Raw genomic sequence first — 20,283 nt, 5'->3', positions numbered from 1 at the left:
TCTGCTCCCCTCAGCTCCTCTGCTGCTCCTCTGCTGCTCCTCTGCTGCTCCCCTCTGCTCCTCTGTGCTCCCCTCTGCTCCTCTCTGCTCCTCCCTGCTCCCCTCTGCTCCTCCCTGCTCCCCTCTGCTCCTCCCTGCTCCCCTCTGCTCCTCTGTGCTCCTCTGTGCTCCTCTCTGCTCCCCTCTGCTCCTCTGCTCCTCTCTGCTCCTCTCTGCTCCCCTCTGCTCCTCTCTGCTCCTCTCTGCTCCTCTGTGCTCCCCCCTGCTCCTCTCTGCTCCTCTCTGCTCCTCCCTGCTCCTCTGTGCTCCTCCCTGCTCCTCTCTGCTCCTCCCTGCTCCTCTCTGCTCCTCCTGTCCCACTCGGGCCTCTGGATGCTGTATCTGTTTCCCGGTGTGACGCTGGTGCTTTGTGTAGGTACAGGATACTGTTTCAGCTTCCACTGAGTTTCTTCAGACGGCCTCACGGGATTCATTGTTCAGTCAAAGAGCCTTAAATCATTGATCTTTGGTTTCTCTTCTTTACAGTTAATTCTTAACACACAACTATATGAAGAACACCAGTTAGAAACAGTAAAAGATTCCTCCATTAAGTAAAAACGCACCTTTGTCCTGTTTGCTTCAGCAGACAGTCCCTGCAGTCTGTCCACATTCCAACGAGGGGGAGACATTCAGTGTTTATGTAACTACATTTTTGTTTAATTTGATCAGCTGTTATTAGAGATAAGATCACTAATGATATAAAATGGGAACACTTGTCCACATTGTTTCTCTGCTGTTCTCTCTATGCATGATGGGACAGGCAGTGAACAAACTCACTGTTCCTGCGTCCGGTGTAGTTGGTAATCTAGACCTGAACTATAATCATGTCAGCCATCATGTGATGCATTGGTAATGTATAGTGACCGCACTGCATGCTGTCATCTTTAATCCTGTACAGGACACATGTGGTAATCACCCCCAGCGTCACCCTGCAACCACAGGTAGTGAACAGGAAGTGTTGAGAGTTCGCTTGGCTCGAAGATATTGAGGGTTTGTTTCTGTCTCTGTCACAGTTACCATGAAAAGTTGAGTCTAACGTTGTTGGATTATGGTCCAATTTCCGTTATAGTTTAGAATATAGCACATGTATTGATAATGAACCAAACATAATGCTAAATATAACCAAACGTTCTTTTTTGGTTTGATTTAGTTTCATAATATTCAAATCCTTGGCTTTCCAACCAGTTGCAGCTCATCAGCTGAGTCTCTTGACTGCATCGCTGTTGTTTGGCCACAGGGTGGCAGCAAAGGACTGTCGCTGGACTGTAACTGTGCAGCAGAGCAGAAGAAGAAACTCCCACCACTGCAGTCACACTGCAGGCTCACCATCAGACAGCTCCCACAGTCAAGCTGCAGCTCCCCATTATCAATGAGACACTTAGCATCTCTGTGGAGAGGCAGTCAAAGCATGTGTTAGTGTACCTGTGTACCTGTGCACCTGTGTACCTGTGCACCTGTGTACCTGTGTACCTGTGTACCTGTGTACCTGTGCACCTGTGTACCTGTGTACCTGTGCACCTGTGTACCTGTGCACCTGTGTACCTGTGTACCTGTGCACCTGTGTACCTGTGTACCTGTGTACCTGTGTACCTGTGCACCTGTGTACCTGTGTACCTGTGCACCTGTGTACCTGTGCACCTGTGTACCTGTGTACCTGTGCACCTGTGTACCTGTGTACCTGTGCACCTGTGTACCTGTGCCATTTACATGTGCTTGTAGGTAAGTTTGTCTGTGTATGTTTGGGAGAGTGCGCTTCAGTTTGGTAATTGTGTCTTTAGGGGATCATTGATTGTAAAAGCAGCTATGAAACCCCGGTGCCAGTGTTTCTTTGAAGGATAAATATCAGCAAGTTTGTGTCTTTTCTACAATGAAATCCACGATTGTGGTGAACAGCAGCAGTTTGTTTGGTTCAGTCTTTGTTTGTGTGATCTAAAGCTTCTGTGGTGGGAAGAAGGAGATTTATGTCTTCATTTTATTATTTTAATTTGACCACAAACCCACCAGAAAGTCTTTAATTAGACACACCTGCAGCTGATTGGCTGGCTGTCCTGCAGTTTCCTTTTATGGAAATCCAATTCTTCTTTGTTGGAAGAAGTTTTTCAGTCAGCTGTCATTCCAGCTACAGTATTCTGTGCTCTTGTGTTTCTGCCTCCCAGCATGTGGTCCGCCCCTGCACTTAATATAATAGACATAATTAACTGATTGAGAAGTCCTCATGCAATATTAATGTGTTTTTAATTCTAACACAACATTTGTGGTATTTTCAAAATAGAAGTCAGTCATAATATCCCCTGTAACGGCAAACAATCGAGCACCAACTGAGTTCTGTTCATATAAATATGGATTATATACAATTTATATAGTATTATATTGACTTTATCATGTTTAAGAGATGCAACATAAAATAACGTCTTCTCTCATCTAAAGTGAGTCATTCATGATTCATACATAAGAAAGCTTTTCTTCTTCAGGATTGTAAAAATCTAAGATTCTGTGTAAATATCGTTACAACACCATTTCACAAAGTTCTAAGAGAATACTAACATCCTAACAGGGCCCGCCGCTTTAGGAGATTTAATCTCTCTTAAAATGGCTCCCACCCCTTGTTTAATCATTTTCAAAGCACCACCATCCTTTTATGATTTTCCTTTAAGCGTCTTTTTTCACAGGAGACACTGAACTTGGCAAATTGTTATTGCAAGAAAGTATGAGCTGTAGGTTTTGTGTCTCCCTCCCTTCCTTTCTTGTTAAGTTGTAAGTGTATGAACATTAAACATGTCCTCTCCTCCTCTCAGGATGTTGAGCTACGCTGTGATCCGAGGCGGCCTCGGCCTGCTGGCCGTGAAGCGGGCCTGCGCCCTCTCTCGCCTCGCCCACACTTCCCGCCAGAGCGAGTATCGACCAATCAAGAAAGTCATGGTGGCCAATAGAGGTGAGCCCCCATCCGTCCATCCATCCATCCAAGTCTTAACTGTATTAATTCACCGAGCACTTCAGATGGGCCCATTAGATTAAGTACACTTTAATGCTGATTCATTTATAATGCAAGAAAAAAGTTGTGACATCTCTGATCCTCCCCAGGCAGAAGAACAGACTCTCTTAATATCTAATGGCCGACATTTAGTGTCCCCTGTCACATGCTAATATTTAAGCACACGTTGTATGTAGGTGGCTGTGTAAGAAGCTCTGAGCTTGTTAACATGTTGGAAACAGAGGTGGAACTACGACCATCGTCCTCAGTGTACTCGCAGCGTGTTAATTACCTGTAAGCTGTTTCTCACCTTGTAGAAACCACACGGCTGTCCCAGCCTCTGCTGCCATGTCAAAGTGCAGCTCACCAACATTCAGCAGCTGTGTAAACACAACTGTTTACACTTCATTGATGACAGAAGACATTTTATTGGCATTAAACCTGTCAAATATTACAAATGCAGTAAAGACTAACCAATACAAGCAGCAACTTCTTTGAATGTCACCAGGCTCCCTTTAAAAATCGCTCAATTTTGTGAGTTATTGAGTTAGAAGAAATTTCAAGACGCAAGCTGTCCCCTTGTGATCAGGTTACTCAGCGCTGATGTTGACACATTTGTACAGCCTCTGGCGCCCAAATTAAATGTTTTATGCTTTTTAAAAAAAATAAATATGTATAATATATTAAATATATAAGTCAATTTGACCACCAGAGAGTCAAACGTTATTGTTTTCCTTTCTCTGTGCTGCTAGAAATCACCATAAGTGGAGCCTTTTATTACTGTGATTGAGATGTGAATGGAAATATGATTACAGAGAAGTCCAGGAACACTAAGCGATGGCCAGCGCAGTCGTTACACGCAGCATAACATCACAGGCGCGCCCTGGTAATCCTCGTAATCACCGGACCCTGTGCTGTTAATGCTGATGCTGTCCACAGAGGCCCTCGCTGTGCAATTAGAGCGACTCGTGCACGATTTGAGCGATAAATAAATGCATGTTTGCTTTTTTTGTTCTAATGGATTTCCCATTAAATACATTCCAGCGGACATGTTTTTTTTAGATACTTGAGTTAGTTCAGCGTTTTCATGATTTGGTTGATTGATTTGCACTTTTTCAGTATGATTCTGATTGTATACACACCTGGTGGCAAAGAGATAACACTGCACTGAGCATAATGCATGCAGACGTACATGTCTACCCTCCTGTAAAGGCTCTATTTAACCGCTTTAATCCATCAGTTTGATCAGATAGATTGTGGTCTGTGACACATGTTCTCACACACACACACACACACACACACACACACTGTAGAGCTTTCCGTCAATCTCTCTCCTTCGCATGGGTGAGACACGATATCAACACCACATTAGATCACATTCATCACACTGCAGTGCACCGGACTGTGTGTGTGTGTGTGTGTGTGTGTGTGTGTGTGTGTGTGTGTGTGTGTGTGTGTGTGTGTGCTGACATCGTATATATTCCTCCGATTCCACTCACAAGCATCTCCTCTTTGCGGCGACTATAGCGGAAGAAAGACTCCCCGGGCGGCGCGACGAGAGCCGAGCGCAGAGCAGCGGAAGGAGCAAGAGCGAAGCGGCAAGCGACCCAAGCGAGAAGGAGAGAAAGCGAGGGAAGAGGAGCGCAGAAGCGGACCGCGGCCGGGCAGCGGACGCGGCAGGAGAGAGAGAGGAAAGCGAGCAGGAAGAGAGGGAAGAGGAGAGAGACGAAGAAGAGAGAAGAAAGAAAGAGAGACAGGAGCAGAGGAAGAGAGAGAGCGAAGACGAGAGAACTGAGCAGCGAGAAGCGGAACCGACGGAGAGACGCAGAGAAGAGCAAGCGAGGCGAGCGAGGGCCGAGAGCGAAGAGAGCCGCGGAAGCGGAAGAGGAAGCGCAGAGATAGCGAGCGAGGAAGAGAGAAGGGAAGAGGACGGAAGGAAGAAGAGGACGGAGGAAGACGGAGAGAGAAGAGAAGCGAGAAGAGCAGGGAAGAGAGAGAGATAAAGCAGAGGAAGAGAGAGCGGCAGGAAGAGCAAGGCCGACGAGGCACGAGAGGAAGAGATGGAGAAGGAAGAAGAGAGGAAGAGAATGGATAGCGAAGCGAGGGAGCGCAGCGACGGAGGCAGAGATCAGCGCGAACGCTACTAAGAGTCAGAGAGACGAAGAGAGAAGCGATACTATAGCAGAGCTCTGAATCATAGAAATGAAGTCATCTACCTATAATAGAATCCGCTTATATCTCCTCTCGCATCCTATCTCCTCTTCCTTCTTACTCTCTCTCTTCCCTCTCCTCATCTACTACTCCTCTCTCCTTCCTCTCCTTCTCTTCTCTCTCTCTCCTCTCCTCTCCTCTCTCTCCTCTCTCCTTTCTCCTCTCCTCTCCATCTTCTTCAGCACTTGTCAGATGTGATTCTCCTCTGATCCACTTGCTCTCTTCCTTTTTGCCCTTTCACTCTCCTCTTTTCATTCCTGACTTCATTTCCCTCTCTTCTTCCCCCTCCACTGCTTTTCTTGTCTCCTTTCCACTTATTTGTCATTTTGTTAAACTTGCCAAACTGTGTTTCTTTCTTGGCCTCAGTTCCTCTTTGTCCTTTTCTCTTTTTGCATTCTTCTTTTCTAAACTTTCTGTATTATCTGGCTTTTCATTCTCTGCATTTCTCACAGTAAATCCAGCACTTTTCATCTCTCTTGACTTCACCGTCTTGTCCTCTAATTTTGTCATCCTTTTATAACGTTTCTCCTGGTGTCCTTCCCCGGGCTTCAGTTTCTCTCTTGCCTGCTTTTCTCTCTATTTGCTTTGTAATGCTTCTCAAATGTTTGAACGCTGTCCTCGCCTTCAAGCAAGAACAACACATCTTGCTGGTTTTTCAGTTTTTTTTCTCTCCCCCAAAATGCGTGTAGCTTGAAAAACAAGTATTTGGCTCTAGTGACAGGAAGATTAAAGGCAGGCAGTGTTTTGGTTGTCTGAAGCTGAGATTTTACACTCTGTGTTCTCAGACTTGAGCAAAACACTGCAGACTTGTTGCCGTGTCTTTGGAAATCTCTGCACAGTGTGATGAAGTGCACTAGATGGATTTGTCTTGTTTTCACAGTTCAATATTTTTTTTAAGTTTATATTATTCTAACAGCAAGAACACTTGTCAAAAAAAAAGTGCAAAAGCTACACGATGTTTGCTAAAATGTGTTCTTATGAAACACCTCAGAAAACATACAGATGTAATAGAATGAACATGAAGGAGATGAAGAGCAGCGTTTAGGAAGGAAGCTGTAAAACGTGGCAGAGCAGAACAAATAAATGTGTTCACACTTCACTCCTTTAGCGTGTCGTCTTCTGTCCCTCCAGGTGAGATCGCCATCCGTGTGTTCAGAGCCTGCACCGAGCTGGGCATTCGCACCGTGGCCGTCTACTCCGAGCAGGACACTGGACAGATGCACAGGTACCGATCTCCGCTACATTAGACCCGAATGGACCCACTCAGGTTTAAATAAAGGCAGTGTAACAGACAGACATCTTGGTAAACTGCTGGGCTGCCTCTGCTGGGTATTGACCATGAAATGCTAACAGTTTATCAGCACCAACAGCAATTAACGTAAGCCTGGTAGCATTTCTGTCCTCCGCAGTGCTTTGGGCCGGTTCTTTGTTGGGAGAATGGTATTAAGTGGGGACATAAGTGTAATGGTATTGACATAACAGACATTCAGGTAATCACACTGCTTAGTTCACATGCACAAACATCCTAATTCGCCTCACTTTAATGTCTGTTTTTCTAAATTGTCCTTCACAGACAACTGAATCTTGTTATATGATTGTGCTCACCACCGTATTTGTCCTGATTGCACGTCTATTCTGAGTATTTAAAGAAGCTTTAGTTGTCTTAATTACTGTTGCCTATTCTTCACTGAGCTTGGGAACACTGTCATGAAGCTGTAATGGCCGTCAGAGCCAGTGCACATCTCTGTGTTTCATATGCGTTGCTGCCACCCTCCCTTCTCTTCCATTCCATCCTATCGCACTGATATAAAATCCTTTGTCTTCACAGGCAGAAGGCAGACGAGGCTTACCTGATAGGAAAAGGCCTGCCACCTGTTGCAGCATACCTAGACATTCCTGACATCATCAAAGTAGCCAAGGTAAAGAGGATTTAGCAGGAGATGTGATAAAGGATGGTATTAAAGGGTGAGGACTTTCAGTGACATGGAAAGTCTAAAAAAAGAGTCAAATGCATTACAGAAGGAATAAAATCCGCTCCTTTTGGAACTGAACTCATACAAGCAACTAAAAATCAATTTTCCCGGAACTTTATGTTGTACTGTATAAACCTCATCTGTCAGAATCCCAAAATGGGTTTGAACTTTTCAAGGTCTTCATAATTATATGCATTGAAATGCCACCAGTGTGTCTGCATGCAATGAAAAGCTCGAGCTCGGCTGCTCTCTGAACAACACGCACACAGGACTCATTTATATATACAGAAGCTGTGTCTGGATAAATATCAGCTCCATCTTGCACTTCTGGCCCAGGACACGTGCTCGTGTGTCATTTAAGATGGAGCTACCGTCCGGATGAATGTTGCATTATAGTTGCTGTGTCTCAGTTCGGGGTCTGCATCCTTCTGAAAGCCAATTAACGTCACAACACCACATGAAGTCTGTCCCAGTCTGAAGCTCCTCCAGATGCTCCTCCTTCTCCCTGTTTCTGGAGGATGCACCGCTACGATCCTTCGTGGCCTCACATATCCCAAGATTCTTTGCACGCCCGAAAAAGAAGAAAGAAGGAGAGAAAATGGCGACATCACGTGGCATAAATCGTCACTTTCACGGCCTGGGCGGCAGAAATGGTGACGTAAGGGTAAAACATCTGGTGACGCAACCAGGAAATGCTCCAAAGGCTAGACCGTCACATTTAACAACGGCTGACGAGGTTAACAAGGTCTCTCTGAAGGACTCGCCTTCAAACACCACAAAGGCCGAGTCCTTCAGAGGATGCAGACCCTGAACTGAGACACAGAAACAGTCTGTTAGGGTCTATCTAAATATAATATATTTAAACAATATAATGTTCATTTCGGCCCGTTCACTTGTTAACTCTGACGGTAGAAGCTGTGAATATCTTGACCCTGGAAGGTGTTTTTTCCAAAATCTAGGCCCTCAAATCTTTTGAAAATGGATGTTAGAGGGGCTATATGTAAGAATTCTGGTAGAAAACATTAAAAGATTATTATGATTGTCAACAGAATAAACAGCACATTCTGGTGTCTACGTAGATATCTACTTGATTTAGCATGCTAGCATGCTACCCAGCTAGCCTCGGCCCGTCCGGATCCAACAATGTGTTTTTTAATTTAATTTTAGGCATGTGATGATAAAGTGTCACATTCTGTATCAGTCACAGTGCACAGGGACTGCTGTATAGACACATTACACCCATATACACACATTTATATACTTTATGTATAAACATGCATACACAAGAAGAAAACAAACTTTCAAATAGATGTTTCATTATATCCGCTGTCCTTTGTAATGGGATGCCCGATACCATCTGTCGTGTCCACGGAGTGCTGCTCGGTCTGTGAATGGATTTCCGTAGCAGTGCGGTACATTTCTTTGGCAGAAAGCGAGCTGAGATCTATAAATGTTTGTTCCTTTTTGCTAAAATGATGTTTCTCTGGATAGAAGCCCAACAGAAAAAAGTTTAGAGTCTAGTATATGATTTGTTTTGAAGTGATCTTCTGTATTATAGCTTTTATCTCCTCCCAAAGTGTTCCAGTGCTTCTGCATTGCCAAGAACAGTGACTCAATGTTCCTGTAGTCTACATTTAGTGTATATGGATATGGATTAAGACTCCATCTGAAATTTCAATTTGCAAGTTTTCTTTCCAGGTATTCAACTTGTTCTGTGACTCTTCAGATGAGTGAGATAACAGTCTATTATAAAACTTGATATAATCAACTTCCTCCAACTTTCTTTTACCATAATTTCTTCTGAAGTTGAGTCTAAAGGTCTGGTTAGCTTAATATTCTGATTCACTGTAACAAAGTTCTAACATGGAGGTGCTTGAAGAACTGTTACATTTAGATCTCAGCTCCTTCAAAGATCCCACGTTATCAGATTCTGTCAAACAAAGTTCCCTTTGAGGCCCAGAGTTTAGCACTGGTTTCCCCTTATTGGGCTATTTTGTGATCATGACTCTGATAGTTTTACATATTTTTTACTACGTACCGTATCTTTATCACGTTTCTTTTACAATCGGGCTTTTAGTTTGTTTCTGTAGCGAAGAGGTAAGTATAAATCATGAGGTTGCATTTCAGCCCAGTGAGGAGGATCCTTTTTATGAAAAGTAGAACGTAATAGATCTCGGCTGCTCCGCCCGGTTGGACCACACCATGTTTGGACCCGATCCAACAGTAAATGTAGTGAAGACAAATGAAGTCTTACCGTTCTATCGTTGCATATAAAACCCATAAATACTGTCTTCAGTTTTGAAAATGGATCCAGGAGATGTGCAGTGTAATTATTAAGCAGTAGTTATGACATCATCGATCAGTTGACTCATCGTCTATCAATGAAGGCTCATAGATCTCATTAACCACCTCTTCTAGTCTTGGCCTGATCTGAACTCCCACACATTTAAATTATTGTACAAGATTAAATTGATTAACCTCAGCAATTGGATGCTGTCTTTAATCTGCAGTAAGCAGAAATATAGATGATTTGGTATTCTTCACTTTATATCACCACATGTTTTGATTGGCTGTCCAAACATTATAAAACCATGTTGGTCTCCATCAGTTTTGTGTTTTGAAGAAGTTTTGTTAATAGCTATTTTTTTTAGGATTTTATACTTCAGTGGCACATCAAATGTCTTCTGATCTCCAGATCTATAACTTCTTTATGCTCATTTGAGAGATTCAGTACGAGAAATCCATCCAAAGAATTATTCAGATTTTCTAAATTAAACATTTTTTTTTTTTGTCCAACTCTCTAAAAGCATCATTTTAATGGGGTTCACTGTTGCTTGGTCATTGGATATAATGGATGTACTTGATGTTTTAGTCTCTAATTGTTTTATCTGCCGTGCCAATAATTCACCTGATTTATCACCTTGATCACAAAATGATTGCTTTAATCGCAAACGAGTAGATGTCGTCCTGAAGGAGTTCAATTTATCATATTCAGCTCTCAGAATCATCGAGTCATTTTCCAGTTGTGGATTATTTTCCTTTTTATAAACCTTTTTTTGGAGAATTTTAACTTTATCTTCAAATTGTTGTTTCTCCTCACACACCGTTTTAGATTTTGACTTTAAATGCTGAAGTTTGTTTAGCATTCATTCCAGAGAAGTCATCTATCTGTTTCCTGATGTATTTAATGAACTCTTCATCCTGTAACAATGTTGAGTTCATTGTTTTTAATCTTGACCTATGGAAGCCTGTAGGGGACTTTATTTATGCAAGAATCCAATTTAACATTTTCATCTTCACCTACTTGTTCTGCAACCACATTTAAACAAAAACTGCTTAATAAAATGTAGAAAAGATACAAAAAAATGATAATCCTATTGTTTGTTTATATTTTTCGAGGTTACATGATACGTTTACAAACCCTGTGGGCTTCCATGTTGATCTTTATCTCAGACTTTGCTATGTTAGATTTCAGGAAATTGGGCCTAGAAAGTTGTTGAAATGCCCTTGAGTTTGATGTTTGAGACGGTGTGTGAACCCTGCAGTACAGTTTGCATGTTGAGAAGTTGAACTATTGGAATAATTCATCCTGGTTCTCTTTTCTTTGAAGGCGGTTACTTTGTAATAGACTTAAATAGCATTAAAGGACATTTTTCTCAATGTGTTTCATATTTTCTTTGTGTTTGGGCGACAAATGAGAAGATTATGAACATCCTGTCCGTGTGTTAGCCAATTAACTTAGCACAAAGACTGCAATTAGTGAGAAATGGCTAGCCTGGTGAAAAAACAAGCCTACAGACAACTTTAAAGCCAACTAATCACCTCGTCCCTCCTCACTCATGTTTGCTGTGCAGACAGGTGAAACAGTGACGGTCACTACACCTTGTCTGTCGTGTTTCTTTCTCTTAGTCGACGGTTTTACGCAGTTGAAAAAACATTCTGTGGCAAGTCGACCTACATTTGATCTTGCAGAAATACGCTGCTATCTTCCTGAAGTTGGAAAGTCTTGTTCCTCTCATTGCATTCAATTCAGTGGCATACAATTAGGCTGACAAGTGCCTGACAAATCCCCTTTATCCCTCTCTGTTCACCCTGTATTCAGCTCTGTTGGATGGAAAAGAAACACCGTGTCCGCCTTGTTTCCCTTAAACACCTGCCACCTTTTTTCCTCCCATGTTTCCTTCCACATTCCTTGCTTCCTCCTACCTCGTTCTCCACCTGTCTCCCTCTCCTTCACCTGAGATCAGACCCCTCCCCCCTTCTATCCCTCCAGGACGCGCTGACAGTTGTTCATTATCATTTTCTGATCAATCTCGCATGGTTTATAATTTTCTGCGTGGGCATGCGGTCAGCCGGCCAAGTCGGGGGGGGGGGCGTCGCTATCCAACTCATTTCTCAAAATCCGTCTGCCTATCTGGGAGTCCAGCCACCCCATGCCAGCAACGTAGTGTGTGTGTGTGTGTCTGTGTGTTGTATGTTTACCTCCTCTTCACACTGCGTATCACTCTGTTACTGTGTGACCAAAATAACCATCCGTCTCCGTCCCAGCTCCTTCTGTGTGTCTTTTAAAGCTGCGTTGCATGTAAGAATGTGTGTGTCGACCCGCCACTGTGAAAGTACGAGCGTGTGATCTCGCTTTATGAATGTGTGCGAACCTGTGTGTGTGTTTGTGTGACTCATCATCCACCGTCCTTGTCTCTGGGCATTCGTGTGTGTGTGTGTGTGTGTGTGTGTGTGTGTGTGTGGCTCCATGCCTCCCCTGGCCTAGTAACGGCTCCCTTAACAACGGGACAGCCCATAATTATAGTCCGTCTCATATCCAAGAGCAGATGGCACATACTGATCCAGAGATGGCTCTATCTGTCAAGCTCGGCAGCTACTTGTGTCTGTCTGTTACCCTGTGTGTGTGTGTGTGTGTGTGTGTGTGTGTTTGGTGTGTGTGTGTGTATATGTGTGTGTTTGGTGTGTTTGGTGTGTGTGTGCTCTCAATACTTTCCCCCGACCCTGAAATTATGCGTGCCTGTCTGCTCGCTCAGTCTCCCACTGATGTCCATTGAGTAGATGATGATTAAGGCGATTGTAACTAAGACAGAGTGAGAGTAAAGTCTGTCATTAACCCGCAGCATCGTACGCAGGTTGGAGTGCGCGATGACTCTCCGTCTCCCTCACTGATAGTCAGCCAAGTGTTAACTGGAGCCCAGCAGTGGCTCACTGTTTAACAGAACTCCTGTTGCTCAGCCGGGCTGCGTTTCCTTTCTCTCGGCTTCACTGGCAAAAATTACAGCATAAACCGAAAATTAGATGTGAAATACAAAGATGCGTTTAAAAAGCAGTAACGCTGCAGCCACCAGGTGCACAGAGGTCTAATGAATGCAGCTAACCTGCTCTTCCTGAATGTTTTCTTAGGAAAACGGTGTGGATGCGATCCACCCGGGCTACGGTTTCCTCTCCGAGCGCTCCGACTTCGCCCAGGCCTGTGCGGACGCAGGGGTCATGTTCATCGGGCCGTCCCCGGAGACGGTGCGCAAGATGGGAGACAAGGTGGAGGCTCGCTCCCTGGCCATCTCTGCAGGTACAGAAGCATTCACATACATCTTACATACAGTTTTCTTCATCATGTGTTTCAAAATGTACACATCAGATTCATCAAAATGCTTGTTTGATGCTTTTATGTGATGAAGAAATTTGAATGTTTGCAATATTAATGATGTCATAACACAAACTCAGACATATTTATCTGTTCTCAAGCTGAATAAACGAGCTGTTCTCAGAGGACAATATGGTCCCAGAACACTGAAGCTGGAAAGGTGGCAGGGTCCGCCACATATAAACAAAGTAAAACCGTATGAAACTGTGTCGTCGTTTACGGTCAGTTTGTTGATTCAGTCATGACAACAAAGAGTTTGTTTTTAGCCTAAACAAACAAAACAATCAGTCAATAAGAATAATAAAGAAAATGGCGGCTGCACCTCGGGGTCGGTGAGTGAGCACGCACAGTACCAGAGCCGGGGAACGAGCTCACCTGACGGAACAGCAGCCGACATTAATGTTAGAACCTCCACCGGTGCTTTTCCGGCTATGTGAAGTCAAAATGTCTGCTGTGAAAAGAGTGTATCACTGTAACCGTCAGCTGTGCACCACGCAAAGTCATATGAAGTATTTCTGTCTGAAGCCTGAAGAATTATTGATAACAGTGTTTTTTATTTTTAAAAACCAAATTTGCCACAAACCCTGTTTCTGTTTCTGCTGGCTGTCGTGATGATGACTCACTCCCTCCACCTTTCACCCTGGCATTGCTCTGCTAGCGTCAGTCTGTTTCTCTCCGAGCGTTCATTTCATCTTTACTGTGGGGGATGAACACTCGAACGTATATTTTCCAGCCTTTAACTTGTTCCATCTGCCGCTGCAAGAAACTGTGAAAAATTCAGCTCTATTTATATGGATTTAACGGCATCCTGCTCCTGTTTTGGGGCCGTAAAGCAGCTCCTCTCTGCTGTAAAACAAAACTCGACCTTGTGAGGCTCAAATGCAGTGTGAAGTTAATGGAGCCTGGCCGTCCTAAGTGTTTTTGTTCTTCTATGAAATAAAGCATTTGGAATCTTTGAAAGTGAAACGTTTCTCATTTGTGTATCCATTTACTCATCTACCATCCCTCTGTTTCAGGTGTACCTGTGGTCCCAGGAACAGACGCCCCCATCGCCAGCCTGCATGAGGCGCAGGCGTTCGCCGAGACGTACGGCTTCCCCATCATCTTCAAAGCGGCGTACGGAGGAGGTGGTCGCGGCATGAGGGTGGTCAGAGAGTACGAGGTGAGCCCGTGTGCTCTACACTGCTGTGCAAGATGTAATTTACCAGTTTGTTCCGACAACATGGAGAAAACAAAAGCAACTCGACTACCTAGTGACACATTCAAGCGTTCATATTCATTAATTTCTGTTTGTGTTGAAGCGAAGGTGAAATTACAACCTGGTCATTTATCTTTGTGGCCACCGTTCACTCTGTGTGTATGCTCTGAAATTGCCTCTGTCACCCCGAGTGATTTCTGTTTGTTGAAGGCTTGAAAATAATAATAGCCTTTCAATATTACAGATGTCCAGAGCCCGCTTTTCAAACACTCACCTCACCTGTGTAATGTTATCACGTGTGTGCCACGCAGCACACAAAATACATGGCTGTACATGCACGTACGGAAAACTGTTGGCAGGAACACTCTATTCTTCAATAACTTGATGAAAGTAGCCATGTGTTGTGCATCCTTTGGTGGATTTACATCTACCAATCTGTCACAACCATCATCATCTTCCTCCTCTCAACCACCTGAAGGGTTCCATCACCCAGACAGCAGTGACGGGCTGTCACAGGGACGACCGCTCAGCACTCTGATGGAGGGAAGTGTAGACAAAAACAGGACTTTTTGGCTCATGTTATGTATTATTAGTCTAGTAAACAGTTTTGTTTCGCTGTTGAAATGGTGCTAATGAAATTTTGACTTATTCTATCTGACTTTGGGTGCCCATATGTCTTTCCCCTGTTTATTGTTCTACTTTAGTTTGTGTAGGTTTTTGTAATTTGACCTACAAGCGCATACATGCTGCAACTTATGAAAACACATGAAGAAGAAAACAGCTCCATCACTTTGACAACACATGCAAACATGCTGCAGTGACCCAAAACATTTAAATTAGGAGAAAAGTGCAAATACAGAAACAATATAAATCACAAACAAATGCAGCAGAAAATACTGTTTCCAGTTTTCTCAGTGTTAGTGCTCCAGGCCTTTAGTGGGAGTGTTTTCCATTGACTCCAAGAACCAGAACTTAATTCTGTTGACAGAATACATGTTGTCTGGCTGCTGTTATATGTAAGGATGAGGGTAACCAGGCTAACCAGCTAGCCCTGACCCATCCCGGTCCAGAGTTCCTGTGCTAGCAGTGTAAACACAACCCCCCCCCCGGTGCTCCGAACAGCCAGTCCAGACTGCTAACTGCATGTCTGACTGAGCTAACTAGCTAGCAGCGGCTACTCTGGTGCTATGCAGCACCCTATTGGTTAATGAATCCAACAGGTGGTCAGTTCGTACAAAAGGCACCATTTTAATGTTTTCTTAAGTTGCAGCATGTTTGCTTTTGTTGGCCACTGTATATTAATCCTGGTTGTAATAAATCTGGATTCTACTAAACCTCTCATAAAGGACTAATAATGTGATGACAGATTGTCAAAGCCTGCTCGACCTTTCAGTTCCAGAGAGTTGCCTCTCTTCACTTTAACACAAAGCACCCTAAAAGATAAACACACCTAATTTCCTTTTATCTGTACTCCAGAATAATAATGCAACAATAAACACGCTGTCCAAAATCCAGCAAACTAAAAACAGACAGAAGGTAAACGGCTAACTTAGCACATTAGGGAAATGTTGTTTATTATGTATGAGTGTGGTGACGCTCTAGTTTCATCCATGTTGAATATGCTGCGTGTTTAATATATAAACATAGTGCTTACAGACAGCTGAATAAATCCACAGACACCAAATATATTCATGAGGCTTTTCAGCCAACAGCTGCTCACTCACTGTAAGTGGTGTTTTGGGAGATGCTTGTGAAAAATTAACAAAGGATGTCGAGTTTTAACCTCCAAGAAAAACACTCCTGACCTCAGTTCATTGTTATTGGACACTCGGCCAAGCAAGACCAATAATGCTGTTTCACCTCCAACGGTTCAATGGTTCAATTCTTTGTTTTTATTGTGAATATGTTGTGCATTATTAACGGCAGCATAAAGTGAGCAGAATTATTTAAACTTCTCCCTTGAGTTGGTGACTTTATCCAAAATATGCCTCAAAGGGAAAATGAAGTCCTCGAGGCCTGTCGACACCAGGAAGACACGAGATGTCACGCCTTCTTAATCAGCGCAGGCCTCGTGGCAGATTTGCTTCACAGCAGTAACGAGGGACATTGTGCCTCTCAAGTTTGACCATGTCAAAGTTTTTTCAGCAGGCAGCTGGTTGTTGTCCAGTCAGATGTGAGAGGGCAGAGATCAGTGGTGAATCAGAGCTGCACAGAGCAGCGCCACCTCCTCATCTGTCAGGGCTGGGAGCATTTAATCTTCTTTATTTCTTTACTTGGGCTTAAAAAAAGATGTAAGTCACATTGAACTGTCATGTGAATATCCTACCCAGAATGCCACTTTTATTTAAAGGTCTAACATCTCAGATTTCTGCACCTAAAGAGTTTAAAAATGTCTAGACCTTTGTTGTATTCTTTGTTGAGTCAACTACTTTAAAGTTGCAATATGCAAGAATGGCAACCTGTCAAATGTATACCTCTAACCCACTCTACCTCCTGTACTTCTATGTACAGCCTGAGATGTATGCTGGAGTTAGCATGCTAACTAGCTAGCCTCAGACTGGTGAACGTCCTTCACCCAGCGGTCCAAAGCTCTTCTGCTAGTGGTGTTACCAGAAACGCTCCCAAGACGGAAACGCTCCCAAGACGGCTAACTGAGCTAATACACTAGCTGCTGTTAGCGGTTAGCCATTCACATGATATCCTGAAGTGTTTTTAAAATATGTCAGCCATTGTTATTGTAGACAGCTGATGTTCCTGCCCCTCTATTCTGCCCCACCAGTGGCAAGACAGAACATCATCCTTTTTATATCTTCTTACATCCTCAAATATTTGCCAAGTGCAAATTAATGATGCTCCACTTGTCAATTTTCTTGTTACTGTTTATATTATTGGTTGTGGGCCCTGATGGCAGTGACATTCACTGAACCCAGAGAAACTCATCACATTTGATTGAGTACGTTCGGTGGCAGCTCCCCACTGATCTACACGCGTTGTACTGTAGTCACTGAGCCTCACAAGTCAGCAATCCATTGGAAAGAATGACCTTTTCTAAGTTGTACCCCAGTCTAATTAATTAGTTGTTGACATTTCTAGTTATTCAGTCGAGTCACAGAGGTCTCGGCTGCTCCAGCTGATATGATGTGGAGACATTGTAAAGAGATTTCTCTTTACTTTCGGGACTCCAGGCAACAATGCGTAGGTTGACTTTATATTCCATCAAGCCCAGCGCGTGGGTCATCTGTATGCAGAATTAACAGTGAGCCTAACTGTTCTCAACATATCACAGGGTGAGATGTGTATGTTTACTGATAAGCAAGGAAGAATTAAAGTGCCAGATATTAGATTTGAGTTTGAGGAGCGAGAGAAAAGCCGAGCGGCACGTCTCAAAGCTCCAGTGGCCGGAGCTGACAGGCGGACTGAACTGATGTGGAAGGAGTGCAAATGGAATTCTGCTAACTTTGAGTCTTTCAAAAGTCTTTTCTGTCATTTGTAAAAATAGAGGTGCACCGTAGCTAGGTGTGACTTTGAATTCCTTCTCCCCACACTTGTGATTCAGTGCGAGTTGTAAGTGTTCTTTCCAGTGGCTTCTCATGCTTTTACAAATTCCCATTTCATTACAGAGCAGGTTCATTTCTCTGGTGGCTGCAGAAGCCGTTTTCCTCGCCGTAACCAGACAATTACAGACACCGTGCGGATGATTAGTGGAGGCTGAAATAATATGTGATGTAGATTTCAATTATTGATTAATTTGCCAGTCATTCTGTTGATTGAGCATGTCCAAACTATTCCATAAGGGTAGCGTGGCTGCAGGTTCGATGACGACAGCAGGTGATTAAATGACCAGAGCCCGAGGTGCGCCTGCTCGGTGAGAATGAAGACTTTCAGGAGTCGTCTGGACGTGCTGGTCTTGGTGAATACCTAACAAACTTTACAGTCCCACCACAATCTTCCACAGAGGTGACACCTTCAAATGCTTGTTGTGTCCATCCAGCTGTCAAAACGGCAATGATGTTCAATTTACTGTGAGAAAAGGACAACAAATGGAAAATACAAATTTTTGAGAATTAGCACTAGTTTCAAGTCTTCTTTAACGCGGCATGATGTTCCATATGTAAATGATGCTTCTGTTGGGAGTCAAATCAACAGCAGAGCCGGGTGTGATGAAGGGCGTGGCTGCCTCGTGATTGCCAAGTCGCTTCCACAGTGTGTCCGCCGGTTCTCAGTCAGATCCAATCAAGATATCCTCCCCAGCTCAAGTCTCTGCTCCAATTATAATCACTGCTGGCTACGAAGCTGATGATGATGTAATACCAAACTCGAGACCTCAGAAAGGTAGCCAACAAAGTGATGTGCACAGCTTTAACAGATATGCATGCCTGCTGTGGGGCGATGCTGATGATGTCGGCTACTTGAGAACCTTGTTGTTCTGCCTTCAAGAGCATCTTTACTGGAGGCTGTGAGACGACAGCTGAGGACGGGCTCGAGTACCCCCGTCCTGAGGGGGGTGACTCAGTCTTTCCCCAGCAGACGAGACTGGACGCGGCCGGCAGGACGTCACAGACTGACAGACAACAGATTGAGTCGTGACCTCCGGCGTCCTCCGTCCTGACCTCCTGCAGCCTCGTCCCAGGGAGGTTGTGAGGAATCCTGCTCCCTCTGGACGAGTAAACATTTGTGTCAGACGAGAGAAAAAGATGAAGAAAACATCACGTGTGAATGACGGGCGAGGGAAATAAAAGAGGTCACAACAGGAAATAAAAGACATAGTAAATAAAACTAACTGACCTGATTCAGAGATTAGATGACTGAGAAATATGGTGTGTGCAGCAGAAACCCCTCTAAAAAACACACAAATCCTTGGCTGTGAGTCGCTCGCTTCTTGAATAGCTGCAGTAACTCAGACACGTATGGATTTTTCTCGTGTGTTTGTCAGGAACTGGAGGAGAATTACCAGCGGGCCTACTCTGAGGCCCTGACGGCTTTTGGGAACGGATCCCTGTTTGTTGAGAAGTTCATTGAAAAGCCGAGACACATTGAAGTACAGATCCTGGGTAAGTGCACTTTGCGACTTCACTATGTGTTTGTGTTTAACTTTGTGTCTGTATTTTTGTTGTTTATGTGAGTTGAGTCTATTAAGAAGCGTAGAGGCCCCTGAACTCTGCAGCAGTGCTGAGGGAGGAGGCCAGACAGATGAACAGTGAGAGCGGAGGAGATTTATTGGCCTGCAGAGGATTCTCCAGCCATTATGTCTTATTATAGTGAATGCAACTCTACTGCCACTCAATATTATAGAACTGAAATTCAACACGGACACTTACAGGAAGTGTCTGCACTTCTAGCTGCACGAGGCATGTAGACGTGCACATTACTGTAAGTGCTTATGCCATCAGGCTCTCTGGTCTGTGGGGTGTTTGTGTCTTTACCTTTGTGCATGTTTCAGAATCTACCTGTGTGTGTGGTCACGCAGGGACTTTGTGATTTTTCTGAATGTTCTGCCCCTCATCCCCCGTCTTGCCTCCTTCATTTTCAATGTAATGCTTTTCAGTTTCCTCCCTTTTTGTCTCCCTCCTTTCATTTTTGCCTCCCGCCATCTCATGTTGTTCCTCCTGCCTCTGTGTTTTCTCTGTTTTCTCTGTTTTCCTTCATCCTTGCTGCTTTTCAGTCCCCTTTTTAACACTGTGCGATAACAGAATCCTCGCAGGGCACACCGTGTGAGAGGGGTCTAATAAATTCTTGGTCACAGTCTGTGCTCGACTGTTGGATATCAATTTTGAGGCGTGTCGGACTGTGCGATTAATATGTGGTCAATTGTGGCGCTAGAATATAGAGAGAAGAAATGATATGCAAGCAGAGACGGGTCATCAACTCGTATTATCCATCTCGTATTCAAAAATGCAGCACAAATAATTATTTTGCAACGGTGCTGGCAACAGGATCGCTTTTGCAATGAGGAGGTGTATTGAGTCTGTGGTGGTGCCGTTATGGATGCACAACATACATGTATATATGCCTACATACAAGAGCTGCAACGATTAATATGTCAGAGTTTCAACTGCTGAGAACTGAGATAATTGACAGTTTAAGTGACAGTAAATGAATGTTAGTTGCAGCCCAAAAGGTCTCGTCTTACACAGATCAACCTCGGCTGTGTATGATGCATAAACATGTGAAGATGGTGACGGCTCTCTGTGAATGTCTCATTTCATTATCAGTCATTCCGTCGGCCCGACACCCCAGAAAATAA

At 43.8% G+C, this 20,283-nt stretch overlaps 1 protein-coding gene across 2 annotated transcripts in view; it reads left to right on the top strand.

The window, feature by feature from the left end:
• pcxb (pyruvate carboxylase b) overlaps positions 1 to 20,283 on the top strand; it is a 310,653-nt gene that overhangs the window by 13,653 nt on the left and 276,717 nt on the right. Inside the window, exons 1-7 of one of the 2 annotated variants that reach the window (XM_030431367.1) lie at positions 1,702 to 1,758; positions 2,835 to 2,971; positions 6,353 to 6,446; positions 7,050 to 7,140; positions 12,601 to 12,766; positions 13,858 to 14,003; positions 18,973 to 19,090. In XM_030431367.1, the coding sequence (XP_030287227.1) occupies positions 2,836 to 2,971; positions 6,353 to 6,446; positions 7,050 to 7,140; positions 12,601 to 12,766; positions 13,858 to 14,003; positions 18,973 to 19,090 (751 nt within the window). In that variant the 5' untranslated portion in view covers positions 1,702 to 1,758; position 2,835. Of the gene's footprint in view, positions 1 to 1,701; positions 1,759 to 2,834; positions 2,972 to 6,352; positions 6,447 to 7,049; positions 7,141 to 12,600; positions 12,767 to 13,857; positions 14,004 to 18,972; positions 19,091 to 20,283 lie in introns of those variants that run through there. The other variant, XM_030431366.1, reaches the window with a different exon arrangement.

This window comes from Sparus aurata, chromosome 10 (assembly GCF_900880675.1).
Source record: "Sparus aurata chromosome 10, fSpaAur1.1, whole genome shotgun sequence".
In the NCBI taxonomy this organism is placed as follows: domain Eukaryota; kingdom Metazoa; phylum Chordata; class Actinopteri; order Spariformes; family Sparidae; genus Sparus; species Sparus aurata.
This window is presented reverse-complemented; position numbering and strand designations above follow the sequence as displayed.